The 16681-nt window shown below is 43.6% G+C and overlaps 1 protein-coding gene across 1 annotated transcript in view; it reads right to left on the reverse strand.

Moving 5' to 3' along the window:
• Window positions 1-15449, reverse strand: part of Cdh13 (cadherin 13) — a 1142761-nt gene extending 1127312 nt beyond the window's left edge. Inside the window, exon 1 of the mRNA XM_005413239.1 lies at window positions 15340-15449. Within this exon, the coding sequence (XP_005413296.1) occupies window positions 15340-15365 (26 nt within the window). The 5' untranslated portion in view covers window positions 15366-15449. The remainder of the gene's footprint in view (window positions 1-15339) is intronic.
• Window positions 15450-16681: the final 1232 nt, after the last annotated feature.

Here is a 16681-nt window from a genome sequence, read left to right on the forward strand (position 1 = left end):
GGCAAGGGTGTCTGTGTGTGTCTGTGTATATGAGACCACTGGTACAAATGAAGGATGTGTAAAATGCACATATACAATGTGCACACATACAAACACACATATACGGACAACTGGGTCAGAAACTGTAGACATTCTACAAATGAGAATCTGTCATGACCTTGCCAACCCTAGAAGAGGCTTCTAAGGGTCTTCCCCAGACAAGAAACATCCTTTTGACTTTGTACTCCTGTTCTTTATTATTATTTTTACCTTGTGCAGATTTTGTTAGAAGTAGGTTTAATTTTGTTAGGGTTAGGATTAATTGAAAATGTGTTTTTTGTTTAAGTGATTCTAAGTCTGACAACAGTGCTCCCAAAGACCAAGCTCCCTTGTATGTGGGAGTTCGGGGGTGGGTGCAATATGTCTGAATCACCTCCTCAAAGCCCCAAACGGGAGACAATGGCCAGGAGCAATCCAGCGGGCTATAGCCATCTCCCTAACCCACAAACTCTCAGCCACTGTGTACCAGAAGCCAGTGTTATTAAAGAAAAGAAAAATCAATAATCCATCACTGTGAGGGCTTTGAAGTCAGCCTAGGAGGCGGGGATTCTATGATGTCCCCAGGGCTGTATGACCTCCAAAAGAGCAGTATGGATGCCTCGGGTCCTTGCTCCCTCACTGCTCAGAGTGGGGAATCACACTGCCCCACTCAAAGGGTGCTTCAGAAAGCTAGCATTTACTTAGCATATACTCAGTATCTGGCTCTGTATGACCCGCATCCCAGGTCACAGGTCCAGTTACATTTGGTTCTTTCAGCAGCTTTCAGATAGTGAAACTGAGGTTTAGGGAGCCATCAATCAAGGTCTGCGGCTATATAGTTATTAAGTAGAAGTCAGGATACAACCTCAAGTCTGTCTGCTTGAGCTCATGACAGCTACAGGTTTTGATTTTCAATTAAGTGAGATGGAATGAGCTTATCTACTTAATGCCCTTCAAGGGAGTAGCTATTCAACATATGCCATTCATTTCAAGGCCCCGCTGACTCTCAGGGTGCCAGGATAAAGGTATCCACTGGGCACTGCTCAGGCCTTGCTTCCTCATAGCTGCGTGCAGTGCCCCCTTCTGGTGTGGTGGACTATGGCTGCCTGCTGTCTAAGCCAAGCAAACCCTTCCCAGTCAAGCAGAGCACGCCCAACTTAGCACCCTCAGGCACTGGTCAGCACCCAGTGCTCTTTCCTGACCTGACTCCTGTTTAGAGCTACTCTTCCAGCAAGCAGAGGCCTCAACTTCAACAACTGGGCACAGCTCAGGAAGCTACTCTGTTGGGGCATGTCCTTTCTGCAGTCAGTTCTGTAGTGTCTCGTCTTCGCATGTCTCTCTGTCTCTCTCATCTGTCTTTCTCATTTGTGCGTGTGCCCCATGCCCAAACACACCAGAATCAGAGAGACTTTGATCAGCCCTCTGAACTCTGTGTGGCCCCCTTCCCACCAAGCCGGGAGCCCAGGCCTGCTCTTCTTACAGGAGAGCCCCAGCCCACGTCCATTCACAGTCTTAGAACCCTGTCTTACCCAGGCCCCACTCCTTTTTATTCCTTCATATATCCAAGACCTCACATTATCCCAAGCTGCAGTTGTCTTATCTGTAAAGTAGGAATTGACTCCTTTTTCATGGGGACAGCTGGAGGTGTGTTCCAAGGTGGAGCTCCTGGGATTGGAATAGAATACATAGATCATGACATCTGCTTTCTACCATGATGGGTCAACTCTGCGTATGGTAGATCACAGCCCAGACCATGTGTTCCACAAAAATTTGCTGAGTCAATGAAAGAACTCCAATGTATGCTGAGCGCCTTTCCCTGGTATTGAGAGTGAGAAAGAATCATCATGGATGCTGACAGGCACCTGCCTGCTTCAAAGCAAACAGGGAGAAAAACCGGAGGAGTGGTGGCCTTGATCAAGCCACTGTCCACCAGAAGCGCCATGCAATGTTTTATATGTTCTTCCTTGTCTGTGATTACAACAGTCCTGCAGGGCAAGAGTTTCTGAGAAGGAAACTGAGTTGCAGAATCATCCATGGTATGACCCCGCTACACTGTGAGTGGAGGGCAGGCTCAGGGTGCCAGCCGTCAAAACCGTGTTCTCCTTTGAAAAGGCCATGGGGTCTCTCAGCCTCCCAGTACCATATTCCTCTAGAGAGACTGAGATCTGTCTGGCACAGGGGTCCTTCCTGTCCCTCACCAAAAGTTCCATGACCTTGTCTATTGGGACCTGGATCTGCCAGAGCCCTTTCCCCACCTCTTCATCGCCCAACCAGTGCTCTCTCAGTTCTCCCAAGGTGCTCCTAACCAGTGTTCCCTAACCCTAATCCTAACTCTAACCCTATGGCTCTAGCCCATAGGCTGGGCAGACTTTGTTGGTCCTTCCAAGGATCCCAAATTAACCTCAATACAGCCTTGTAGTACACTCATTCTGCCAACTGTACTAGAAAATCCTGTTGTGTCTTCTGCCTTTCATGCTCCTTGATCCCACAGCCCCTGAAAGGGATCCTACAGCAGACTACATGATGCTGACTCCCTGTCGGTAACTGCCAGACCCAGGACAGAGGCCTCATGCAGAGTGGGCACTAAATGCTGACAGACTCATGGAGCCCGGAGTTCATTCTACCCTGGAAGGCATCTGCCTTCAGGTTCACAGTTTTAAAGGAACATAAACCCAGTGAAGCTCAGTTTTAACATGTTCTTAGTAATATTAATTGAACAAAAGAGACCCCGTCCTCACTAGTCTTCGCCAGTAGGCACATAGCAGAGAGGGTACAATCTTCTAAAGTTCTCAGAGACTTGGACTGGGCCCCCAGCTCATCCCAAGGGAAGGTTTTTTTAAGCTGCCTCCACTGTGGAGTGCTCACTTAATTCAGGATATAAGAAGTTCAATTAAAACAAGGGACTTAAATCTATAGAAGTTGGCTTCTTTAAAAAAGGAAGATGAGGATGAAGAGACTGAGAAGGTAGAGATAAAGGACTGGGAAGACGAGAAAGAAAAGAAAGAGGAGGAGAAGGCAGAGATACAGAGGCCTACTATAGCAGGTAAAAAACTCAACTCAGGCACTCAGTTTCATCAGAACTTTGTTTCTCTCTTTCACCTTTGTTTTCCTATGTATTGACTTCATTCTTGACCAGCAAAATTCATGCTGGAATCGCTGGGAACATAAATCGTACCATAGCCAAACCTTTCCTATTAGGTCCAGGAAAAGTTAGAAGTACGTTTCATCAGATCTGCTTGCGTCCCAAACCCAAGCCTGGGCTGGGTATTGTAGCTACTGAATAGAGTGTTAGTAGTTATGAGCCAAGAGTAAATGAAAGGGTTATGGCCAACAAACCATCAAAGACCATAGGAACACCAGGCAGGGAGCTGGTTACTAGTGCTACAGTGCTACCCAGAGTGTGGGTTTGAGGCTGCCTTTCATCATTCACTCACAGATCACACACTGATTAGGCAATGCCTGTGAGTCAGGGGTCCCGGGAGGCTCTGAGGCTGAGCAAGCCACAGACATAGCCACCATCCTTAGCAAGCCTGGTCCAGTGGGGATGGTGGATAAATATCCGGGTCATCAACAGAGAGATGAGGTAAGTGTGAAGAGAGAGGCTGCTGAGAAGGAGGAAGGGGACATGAGGATGGGGAATAACAGTACAGGGCAGGTCACTTGCAGGGAACCACATGCAGTAAGGAAGCAGAAAGCACCAGGTCAAGGTGAAAGATGAGATGAGGGAGAGACCTCATTTCCCCAACAGGAGGGGGTAAGGGGAAGGGCCTGGAAGGGGTGCAAGAGGCTTATAGTGTGTTCTTCCTTTTCAGTCTCGAGTGATGCTCTCAGCTTACTACCACAAATTCCCTGGACTTGTGTTAGGTCAAGGGCTTCTTTGTCTTGAACTAAACCACTCTTGACTATGGAACTAATAAAAAATTGAAGATTCCTAGCCTCATTAATTGCCTACAGGACACCATTTGTCGGATGGACCATTTTTAAATTTTGTGGGATTCCCACTTCAGTGAGTGTTGGCTAGAAAGTGGCTACACTTGTTTTAAAAGCACATAATACTATATTTTAAAATATAACATAATACACATGCATTGTATATTTTTCTAAAGCATAGTAAAGCCCTACAGCATTTATGCGTTAATACACAGGGACACAAAGAAATGGAAGCAGTCAGTTGAATCACTCAGTTAAAAACCACAATACCAGGTCCATCAGCTGAGCTCCTAAGTGGCTTGAGGCCTATGAGGACAAAGAGAATAGTTCACCGCTAGTCCTCAAAGGAGCCTCATTCCTCGAAGATGCTCAAAGTACACACACACAAAGTACGCAAACACAAAGGACACACAGATTCACAAAGTATATCCATGCACACATACGCAAAGTATACACATATCCACACACACATAAAGATGCATAAAACACACACACACACACACACACACACTGATTACATGCAGGCACCCAAACATGCTCAAAGCACACAGGAGCATGCACACACCTGCAGAAAGCTTACAGAAAAGTACTCTAATTCAGTACTCAACACTGGGCACTGTTACACCACCATATGGCAACAATTTGATAATTGTTTATCAGTCTTCCCAGCATCCTTGGGAGGGACAGCCCTGTCTACATTTGCCTTTTAAAGGGAAACGACTTGCCTGGACCACACCTCCACGGATAGGGCAGCCAGATGTGAGCAGTTTCCCTTGGGCACCTCCCCTCTTTGGCCAACTCCATGCTACTCAGTGGGAGGCGTCTGAGCACTCCTGTCTTGCCATACTCAGAGCACCGACACACATCTCCCTGTAGTAAGACCCCAGCACACTGTATGTCTCAGGGCATGAAATGGTGCTCTCTGCACTCTATACCACTGACACCACTCCAGATTTATTGCATTTATTTTAAAACAACAAACATTCTCAATTATTTCCACACTGCTCGGGACCATAATTTACTCAGAGGTATGAGCTATCAGGTTTCTCAGGGATTGCTTCAAAATGTCAGATCTAAAAGATGACTCCCATGTTAGTGAATATGAAACACCCATTTATATTTTTCATTTTTCCTTTGATTTAATTTTCAGACAATTCAACTTTCTCCCCATGCCTGAGTGCCTAAATTCATTTCACTTGTCAAAAGAGACAAATTTTCATAATTACAAAGTAAAACATGGTAGCCCTTCTTTGGTGACCACATATTTCACATCTTTTTTTTTCTAGAAAATGCTTTTCCTGGTCTACTGGGCTTACTTCTGACATATTTCTATGCAGCCTTTGCTTAGAACAGACAAGGGTGCAGGCTGAACACTCTCTTATGTTTTGTTATGTTAATGAACATCTGTAAAAAGGGGGATGAAATTGCCTGGCCCTGCTTATGATGCTTACATCTTCTTTTCTGTAATTTGCACTGGAAACAGTCAGTGTTCTGAAATTACGAGCTGGGGCATGAAATATGCTCTGTGTTCTAATGGTTCTTCCTGCCTTGACCACAAGACCCCAAGTCCTACTTGGGGCTATGACTGGCATTCACTTCAGAGAGGTCAGCAGCATCTGAGGCTTTCTTAGCATCACCACCGGGGACACGCACAGAATGTACTAGGGGCTTTCTTAATAAACTGTCATTTTTTTCATTTATAAAAGTAATATATGTTCTTTATGTAGAAATTGTGGGAAAAAACACATAAACTAGAAATACTAGAAAGATAACCTACAGTCTCACTATCTAAGGCAAAATACACAGCTAACATGTAGATATAATTGCAGATCACTTTTTAAAATTAAAATTTGTTTAAAATTTTAAAAGCAATTTAAAATTAAATTTAAAAGCAACTTAAAAGCAACTTTTAATTTAAAAAGTCTTGGCTGTAGGGCACCACCTCACCTAGGGCAGTTAATACAGTGACTGGTCAGTGTTGGCAGTCTAAATGCTTCACCTCTCCACACCATCCCTGGTCAACTCTGAAAAGCTACCCTGGTGACCCAGTTTCCATGGGTTCGTCCAGGCCCTTGTTGTGACAACCTGTCAGCTCAGCTCACCACCCATACCTGATCATAGCTCCAAGCCTCCCCTCTGTGGGTGGTAATGCCAGAGTCTCTGCCTGAGAGTCCTCCTGGGTATGTCTCTCCAGTCTGAGCTCTGAGTTTGGAGCAAAGTACCCAGGAGATTTGGGGTGTGCAGCTTTGGTCAGGCTCTTGGATACTTAAAAGTAGATCCTTTAGCCAGGCACAGTGTTGCACACCTGTAATCCCACACCTAAATTCCTAAGTTGCTCAGGGCAGATGAGGTAGGAGCCTAGTCTGAGCAACTTAGGAATTTGAGACGTTGGTGGGGCGAGACAGGGGCTTTATAATTAAACATGGGTTAGATATGGTAGTGTACACCTATCTATAATCCCAATACTTAGGAGGCTGAGGTAGGAGGATCACTAGTTGAGGACATTCTGGGCTATGTAGCAAGTTCAAGCCCATAGCAAACCTCCCCCAAAAAGAAAGAAAAGATGAGAAGAAAGCACTTCATTCTTTGACCACACCAAGCAGAACTAGAGTTCTAATGCAGAGCTGTTGAAATGTACACTACAGTGACCAGCACCGCTCCCCAGCTCCCTGCCTCTAGAGAACAGCTCTCTCCCTAGGGAAGGAAATAGAATTTAAAATTCATGAGCCAGTAAGTGGTGATAAAGGTAGAGCATGATGAGAAACAATGGAATGAAGAGGAAGTATAGGCCAAGGCAGGGTGGTAGAAGGATGGTGATTTTTAGGAGGGACTTAACGAAAGAGAGCTATGAAGATATTCATGATGCGCATGCACATAAACGTGTTTTTATGCCGATACCTGCCTTGCCTTAGATTGGGGTCCTTGGGAAGCAGACTGGCAGCTATAGTTTCAGAAGTTTCAGTGTCTGGCCAGCAGGTGCCCAGGCAGAAATATCATGGTGAGGGGTGTGGTGGAACCAAGCTGCTTCGTTCATGGTGGCTCTGAAGCAGAGCAGGGGAACAGTGCTGAAGAGGAAACCGATACAGTACTCCAGGTCAGACCTCCAAGATCCACCCAGACACCCCCCGCAGCACGCTTTACTAATCTACCAGGTGTTTCCTAATCCAGTAAAGCCGACAGATCGAGATTAGCGGTCACAAGGCCACTGCGGAGAAGCGCAGGGGAATGGAGGCAGGATAGTGACGGGTGGAGGAACCGAGCTGAGAAGCTGCCCCAGCAAAGGTCTGGGCTGACCCATGGGAGCTGTGTCACCAAGATGGCTCTTCAGAATTCACTCAAGATGGTGTGAGAGACCAGGTCTCTACAGTGCCAACATCAGCTGGCCACTGTGTGGACTGCCCTAGGTGAGGTGGTGCCTTCAACCAAGACAAATCCCCAAGCCAGCTGACATGGAGGACTACATGTCAGCAGCACTCCTGAAGGAACTGAGCAGCTTGCCACAGCACCCACTGCACCAGTACCTCGCTGTAGCAGTGCTGCCTCTCCCAAGTGAGGAGGCACACAAGTACCCATACTTGAGTCACCCTGCAGGGTGTGCACAGGCATCAGAGGTATTCATCAGCAGGAGGCCACAGGGTGGAGAGACCCAAATGCCTGCACTCCAACCCAACCCACATGAAAGAAAGGAAAGCCAAGGGAAGGCAAGGCAAAGTAAGGTAAGGCTCAGGCCACTTTGAAATATACCTGATACTCTGATCAACAGGCAGTTATATACCAGGGAGCATAACTTTGCTTTGGGAAACCATAAATGTAAGTTAACCTGGAATTCCAATGTTTTCAGCCACCAGAACTAAACTCAATATTTCTAAAAGTAACAACTGAAAGAGCAAATTCATTCCCTCATTTGAGCAGATTTTCAGTGCCCCAGCAGGGTTCAAGACAAGCTCACTTTTCTGTTTACTAGAGGATGAGGGACATCAGGCCAGGGAAAAACTTTCCACAAGCAGACTCAACACAAGATGACAGTAGATGTTCCCCAGAGCTCATCCCTCCCATTTTGGCACCTAGCAGCCTTCCTACCTGATCAGGTATGCACTACCATTTCCATTTTGCAAATGGAAATGCAGAGATCCACAGTCTAGTCCAGGATCACCAGAGTTTTCACCCTATTTGAGAGACTCGATGTCAGGCACATTCCATTATGCATAGCTGCCTCTGCGTGTTAGCAAGATTGTTAATGAGGTTGTGTTTACACCCCCATTGCCAAGAGTGATGCTCCTCTGTGGAGCAGCAGCCTTATTTGATTACACTCATTATCTTCCATTAGAGAGTGGCCTGCCTTTCTGCCTTTCTTTTTCCACTGTTGGTGCTCTGTGAGCCTGTGGGTCCATCGTTACAGAATGACAAGGCACAGTAAGACACGGGTTTCATTTCAGCTTTAGAAAGACCAGGCTGAGAACTGCTCTTTGGAAGTGCGACGCCCTTGTCATTTGCCCAGCACCCCATCTATGGAGACAGGATGGTTGTCTTGAACCGTTTCTCTTTGGAGAATGGATCTTGTGACAAATTGCTGCAGCAAAGATAAGGGGAGGGAGTAAAACCCCACAAGAATTTTCTCTTGACCTCACTGTCACTCCCTTTATAAGGCCAGACCCAGACCATGTGATAACAACCATACTTTAATAATATGTAAATACTGCTTCTTCATTAAGTTAGTTCATCAGCCTGAACCTTTGTGTTCCTGTCTATAAATTATAAGGCTTCGGCTTGGTCATCATTAAGACTTGCCCTAGTCTTAGCAATCGACAGTCAGGGGCTCTTATATTGCTCTGCTTTCTCTGGAAAAAAGCAAGAATAATGTAAAAACCAACACACAATAGCATCACTCTCCACAGCAATGACAACTTCCCCACAGTGTCTGGTGCCCCATAACAGAACATGGTTAGAAAATGCTTATACAGGAGGGTTTTTTTAAAAAAAATTGTTGTTGTTTCACTATGGATGCAATAATGGAATCATTAGCAGACAAAGACCCAAAGCAAGCTTTAATACCCCCCAAAGCTTATTGCAATGTTTAGACTATAAATTGGAATTAGAATTACAAAAATGACAATCCGGAAATTATTTTTAAAACTAAAAACATCTTAAAAATCGAAATAGCATTCCAACTCAGTGGTTCTGTGTCCACCCCCTTCCAAGTTAGGATGTCTCCAATACAACAGCTTTGCTGTTACCCTCTCAGCTGAAATTGCATGAGAGCAGTATGATTTACACTTGCAGTTTACAGAATAAATTAGGCAGAAAAGAATCTCATAATCTCAAACACATTTAGTTTACCATATTACACAAAGGTAAATGGACAAAGCATGAGATCTTTGAAGCAGGAAACAATGATACTAATGATTCATTAATACTTTCATTAGCAGAAATTTGATAAATGCATAGATAGTGTGTTTTAGACAACTCTCAAGCAACAGATCAGAAAAACTCTCCAAGACATGCCCGCACCAAATCTGAATCCCACTGTTAGGAGTATTTCCTTTGATGGGAGTGTTGGAGAGAAGAACAACAACCAAGCTTCTGCGATTTCTGGGCTGCTGGTTTTAGGTGCTGAATGTCCTGGCTTAGCCATGAAGTCATGTGTATTATGTGTAGATCTCCGCAGAAGAGCTATGTGTCGCCACTGCTCCAGCGTGGTCCAGCCACCATCCTCTCTCCCCCATACTGCAGTGCCTCCCAGCTGCTCTCCCTGCTGCCTTCCTTGTGCTACCTGGATTCCATCTCCATTCAGCAGCCAGAAGAATGTCAGAAACATGGAAGTCAATTCATGCAACTTCTCAGCTCATATCCCTTTGGACAGAGAGGTAAAATCCCAAGGTCTGAGACTGTCAGTACCCCTTCCCACAACAACGTCCAAGAAGAGTGGCTCACATATCTACTCATTCATCTATTAATGCCCATATGTATGCTTTACAGTATGTAATTATAATTTAAACACTGATCCATTTTGATGAGCTGATTTATTCAACAAATATCTATAAAGCATCAATTTTATGTCAAGAGTTTGTGCTAGAATTTCTCTGCTGTGTACAAATCCAGACAATTTCTTGTTCAAAGGTCAACAGTATGATGATGGGCACATAAAGAAGTGTGAGAGTAAATCAAATTTTACTGCACATTTTTGCATCTTGTACTACGTTTCCCACTTTTAAAAAAAGGCAAATATCCTATTTAGCAGAGAAGCATCAAGGGACCACTATCTAAATGGATAGATACTCTTTTTTCACAATTCTTCCCTTTCCCATCATATCGTTTTGTTTCTATTTATACAAATTCAACTTAAAATGTTAAGGTCAAAATGAGATCTGACAGAAATAGGAAAATCCCTAACTACTTATGTGGAGATGGTCCCTATAAAATGCCCAGGGGATATGTTGCATATTTTTAACTTGCTATTAGGACCTCTGAATTGAAATGTGAGAGTTGGCATGCAGAGGATGAGTAAATTGTGTCATATTAAAAAAATGATAGGGTTAGTGTCTGTTTTTTTCTGCAAATGATGAAAGATACTTTCCTCCTCCAAATGAGTCATGAATGACTCATCTTCTCCTGGGAAAATCTGAAGTAGCCTATGATTTGATTGCTTTTTCTGCTGTAAACACATCCAAGAAGTAAAGCCCAAGAGATAAACAATAAAGAACCTTGTGAAATTCAAATTATTTTATTTGTTTTGTTCCTAAATGACATCACCTTGAAAATGGTTTTTAATGCAAACTATAAATTCTTTTTCATATTGGAAATATTAAGCGAAACTACTGAATCAACCAGTTTGGGATGAACATAAATTGCATATAGGGGAATCTTTATCCATTCATAGTATTCAGCATAAATATTGATCCCATTCAATTTTCTATAAATGAAAGTTTCTTATGTCTTTCTGATAAGACACCATTCCATTCCCTCTATGCTTCTTTTTCTTTTCAGAATTTCTTTGTAAGTATTTTGATAACTTACAAAGCTAAGAATGTTCAGTGTTGAGAGAAAAGCACCAGAGAACTTTTTGAAATTCATTGTACCCCAAAGGCTGACAGCAAGAATATACTTTCTGGTACATAGGAAAGAAAAATGTATTTGGTATGACTGGCTGTTAATATGTCATCAAGATAAATCATAAGTTTTATTCTTGGGAATCTTAATAAAAGAACTCACTTGAGACGTGGAAAGTACAAAAATAATCACCAAGAGGCTCTACCTTTGACTAGAACCTAGGGAAATTTTGAAAGTGTTCATTCATGGAGACACTTAAAAAGACATTGCCCAAATTTATCATTGTCATAAATTCTTGCTGACTACAAAATTTCCTTAGAGTAATTTACAATGCCCATCATAAAATACTTCATCAAAAGGAAACACTTAGATTTAATACAAAACTGTAAACTCCCAAGGACTCAGGGACAATGGTCTCAGCCAGTCCCTAAGGAAGATAGTGTGATCTAAGGCTCCCGAAGACACACTCTCCTTTCAACCACAGCTCCTACCTTCTAGGTTTTCACACACTTCTTTAGCATTTATGTCCTTCTGGGACTCCAAAAAAGGACACATTTTGAAATAACCAAAATAACCCTCTGATTTTTGATTGTCAGAGGGGAGTACAGGCAAGAAGAATGGATACTCTAGAGTTCTCTGGGTACTCTAATTAGATAAGAGAAGAAATAACTTGCAATTTGTAAAGCCAGCACCTTGAACCCACATTCTAGACTCTGGTGGAGGCTAGTTGATCCACAGTATGTGTTTCTAGATGCCTCGGTCAGCCCATCAGGTAACTGGTTTCACTTTGTCTTTAGGCAAGGAAAGTTTTAGTTATCTGATAGATCCTTTATAAGATTAAAAAAATCTATACTCTAAAGCACAGAATCACCTAAAGCACCAGAATCTGTCTGCTGTTCTTCCTTACAAGATCTTAAGCCAAGAACAAAACCTAGAATCTGTGCGCTCCAGCTCTGCATTCTCACTGCCATGGACTCCACCTTCCAGATGCTCTCACCAACACTTCTAATCCTGGTCTCTACAGTGAGACCCAAAGGACCTCACCATTTACTTGACATCTAGGTTGTGCCCCGCAGCTTCATGAACACCACCATACTCTCCTCTTGGAAGCAGTTCCATTCCCAGGGCAAGTCCAGCCACCGCATATCTTACTCCACTCCTGAGAGTCTTGAGTCTATTTTTAGTCTCTCCCTAAAAATAAACCTGCCTCAGGCACAGCTCTGCTGATATTACTCTGACACTCAGAACATTTTAATAGTTCCAAAAGTCTACACTTCTTATCTAGCTTTTCCCTCTATTGTGACAGCCAGCTGTCCAGCCTCACTGCCCACTCCATCTTTAAATACACAGATGTATGAAATGTCCCAGGTTTACCCCTCATCACTGCCAGGGCCACCGTATCTGCTCTGTTCTTGGCCTGCACTTATCTGTCCTCACCGCTACTTGCCAAAACTCTACCTTTCCTCCCAGGTCAAGCTAAAGCTCCATATTCTTTATCAAGAATTCTTTTCCTCTAAATCTCTATCAGAAAGGTTCTTTTGTACCTTGTTCATAGGCTATTAATTATTACATGATTACATTTTGCTTTTTTCTTCATTTTTGTAGGTATATTTATTCTCCTATGTTAGGTGGTGAGCTCATTGAAGGCAGGAATTATTTGCCCTGATTCAGGTTTGCACTATTCAATTGGCATTCTGTTGTTGAATGGATGGATGCAAGCAATTCATGTACTATATGTGTTAAGTTGATTCAGGCTTCCAGCCATGGGTAAATAGTATTTGCTTCTCTTTTCATGCCCCTGAGTTCTGGATAATCCCTAAATTATGATGTTGGCAGCTAAAAAGGATGGCAACAAAGCAGCAGGACTAAGAATAAAGACACAGAATGGACCACAACGAAGTTTCTATCTTTGTTCAGAAATCTGAGGATGCTCCAATCTTGGGGGAGGTGTTAGAACTCTGCGGTGGACTGCGGGAGTGAGAAAGTGAAGAAGGGACTGCAGAGATGTCAGACAAAAGAAAGAGCCTGTGCATCTTCTCAAAGATCTTGAAATGTTCAGAGAAACATAATTAAGCTTAGAGTTTAGGAAACCAGGGGATGAGAAATAAAGCTGAAAATGTGGAGGGACCAATTAAATACTGACAACATTCTAAAAAGTAATCCCTTGAACAACTCACACCTCTACGCGAGCCTGGATTGCTCCCTTAAAGATCAGTTCTTTGGCAGACTCCCAGAGCTTTACGACCAGGAGGACCACAGTCAATGAGTGCTGGCAGCAACAAGAGGTGAGAGCAACCACAAAGCACCAAGGACTCAGCGAGCTCGGAGGGGGCACTGCAGCTGGAATCGGCAGCAAAATGCCTGCAGGTTTTACTGCAGCCCGATAGCTTGAGGAGGGGCAGTGAAAGAGTGCCAAAAGGACGCTGGTGAGAAAGGTTCTCAGAAGCTGCCATCAGGTTCTCAGAGGTTCTCGGAGGCTTATTGCCATAAGCTAACTGAAATCACCAATTTCAAACTGACCTCACTTTTCTCTAAGGAAAAGGGAAGAGAAAAGGAACTGGGATGTGTTGTGTACATGCACCAGGTTCCCACAATGAATGTAAATATTATGTACTACACACGTGCACTAATAAACTGAAAAATATGGTGGTACCTTGGTTCATGCACTGAATTATCTCCACGATTCTGCCTCCAGGATTTACACTGGGCTGTCTGGACTATTACAGAAATGGAAAACTCAGGCTCACTGGGTAAAGAGAAAGCAAAAGGTTATTCTTGCCCTGATATCCCTGATGATTATACATAATCAGGAAAAGAATCACCTCAGATGTTAGCAAGTCAGCCACAGCTCCAGAGTTCCTTCTAAGGCTAACAATCAAGAGCAATGGAGCCCTAAATCAATTCTCTTAGTGACCACTGACATTATTTCATTCTAATAAGAATGAGAAATCAGAGAATTACAACAGGGCCAGCGGCACATGCTCTGTATTCTGCAGCCAGACAGAGCCTTCAAGGGCTGCAGTTCCCATGAAGAGGCCGAGCAGCATGGTGCCCGGGTGTGTGAGAGGCTGAAGGTCAGACGGTGAGGCTTTTTGGAAGAAGGAAACTTCTTGAAGCAAGGGGTAAAAGTAGTGCATTTCACAGAAGAAGAGCAAGATGGAACTACAGCCACCCCTACACAGCAAGGATGGCCACAAAAACTACCGACAGCTCTCAACCTGTGCTGCAGACACCTCTAGCACATTCACAGGCTTGTTGCATAGTGACAGACACGAGACCAGCTGCCCAGATCTCCCCACAAGGCAGGATTTGCAGTCCCAGCTTGGGGAGAGCTGTCAGCGGCAGCCTTCAGCTGTCAGCCCTCTAAAGCAATGTCCTCATTGGAGATCACCTGCTTCGCAAGGCAGCATGGGTCAATGGAAGATGGAGGCAGGGGAATAAAGGCCTAGCCATGTCAGCCCAAAGACAGAATTCCAGATCTCCTGTGTCACAGCCTGGTCTCCTTCCGCCAATCCTTGTTCCTCTCTCTCCCTTCTGTAGGTATGGTCCAAAATGTGGTCCCCATAAATATAATCCATGTGGATCATCTCAACTTCTCAGGGAAGCCAGCCTGCGATAGGCACATGCCTGTATCCTAACCATGTCTCTGGGTCTCTCCTATTTCCCTATCTTAATTTTATATAATCCTTCTACATCTCTCTGCATTAGGCAACTAGGATCGGGGATCTTCTCTGTTAAATGAAGGGTGAGAAAGAACATGGAGTCAACAAAGAAGGAGGTCAAATGTCCTATGTGATGAAGAGCTGGGAGGGAAGGGAAGGCGAACAAGACTTCTCTGCATGGGCTGGGACTTGGGGGAAGTTTTCAGCGGTTGTTAGGTGAGAGTTACCTGAGACAAAGAGGACGGTACTGGTGATCAAACAGGTTTTGAGAGGAGTCACTAAAATTATGAGTTGTTATCCCCACTGGTGGTTTTCAAGAGACACATGTAAATACTGGAATCACTTTTTAATTACTCTTGAGTGCTGGGCTGAGTTTAATATTCAACTCCACACAGGCTTTGAGGCCCTGACTTTTATTGGGTGTATTATTCAGGGTAATTAACACTAGCTGTTTTAATACACAATGCCAAATCTCAGTGGCTTAATATAATAAAAGTTTATCTCTCACTTACATCACAGTCAGCTGAGGGTGGGTGTTTCCTCTTGACAACCCTCCTGCAAGTAGTCTATCCTTGACGTTGCCATTGTAAACATGTCTCCGAAATTATCACTCATCTCTGTGCTGCTGCCTAGACAGCTCTCCAGCCTTCCTGTCCCCCATTTCCCATCCACCTTTCCCTACCTTGCTTTCTTTGTGGGGAGGCTCATTAGTACGAACTGCAGGTCAAAGGCAAAGGCACCCTTGCCTCTGGTTTCCAGTTGAAATTGGCCCTGGAGGATGCTTCTGGGGATCTAGGGAGAGAAGGAGAGAGAGGTTTATTTCCCCAGCTTCTTCCCAGTTGGGTTGCCTGGAGGAGGCTGACTCACTTGACAAAGGGGTGCGCTTTGTCTCCGTGGTTCTCTCTACATGTCCCTCATTGTCTGCACACTCAGTGACCAGTCTTCCATTTGCCCTTTAGACCTAACATTAGCAAAAGCCCTCTTGTCCTCAGTAAGGGGAATATTGCTTTCTAAACACCATCCATGCCTTGATAAATGGGTCTTTAATTCAACTTCCTTAGGAGGCACTAGTTTGAAGGTATCCTTGAAAAGGAGCTGAGATGTGCAGTATTCTGGTGCTCAGGAAAAAGACAAAAACTGGGATTTGAAAAACAGCATTTTCTATCGCCTCTTTCCCATTTCTCTTTTCTGGAAAGCAAAGTCTGTGTACATTTGAGGACAGTTTCCTCAGTCTTTTCTCTGTTTTACTCCATAATTCTATAATATGTAGAATTTGTTTGTTCCTTTTTATATTTATTTTCATTCAGTTCAATCTATGTTTTTTAATTTCTCTTAATACTTCCTATTGTTAAATGAATTACTTAGAACTATGTTGTTTATTTCCCTGTTTTTAGAAATCTTCCATTATATTTCTGTTTGAATTCTAGTTTGATTCCATGTGGTCAATGCTTTTATGATTCTAATACTTTAAAATTTGGGCAGGTTTGTTTTATGGCCCAGGATACGGTCTATCTGGGTAAGTGTTCCCTGGGTGCTTGAAAAGAACGATATAGTTGAGTGTTCTATAAATGTCAGTTGGATCCTGTTGATTGATGGTTGATGTATATTCTTGCTGATTTTCTAATTGCTCTATCAAGTATTAAAGAGAAAGATGAAGTCTCCAGCTATAAGTGTGGATTTGTCTATTTCTGCTTTCAATTCTATCAGTTCTTGTTTGCAGGTCCTACATGTTTGTTGTTAGGTGTTGCTATGGTTTGAATGTCCCCTCTGTAACTTACGTAGAAATTCGGTTGCCACTGTAATAGTATTGCAGTATGGGCCCTGTACCAAGTGAGTAGGCCATGAAGGTTCTGTCCTCAACAATGGGTTAAGGATGTTATCATGGGAGCAGATTACTTATAAAGCAGAGGAGTTCTGCCCCTGTCTTTTCCCTGCTCTCATGTTCTCTTGCCATTTGACTCCTTCTGGTATGTTATGATACAGCACAGGGCTTCACCATATGCAGATCTTTGATTATAGACTTT

Source organism: Chinchilla lanigera, unplaced genomic scaffold (genome assembly GCF_000276665.1).
Source record: "Chinchilla lanigera isolate Chin_1 unplaced genomic scaffold, ChiLan1.0 scaffold00163, whole genome shotgun sequence".
Taxonomy (NCBI): domain Eukaryota; kingdom Metazoa; phylum Chordata; class Mammalia; order Rodentia; family Chinchillidae; genus Chinchilla; species Chinchilla lanigera.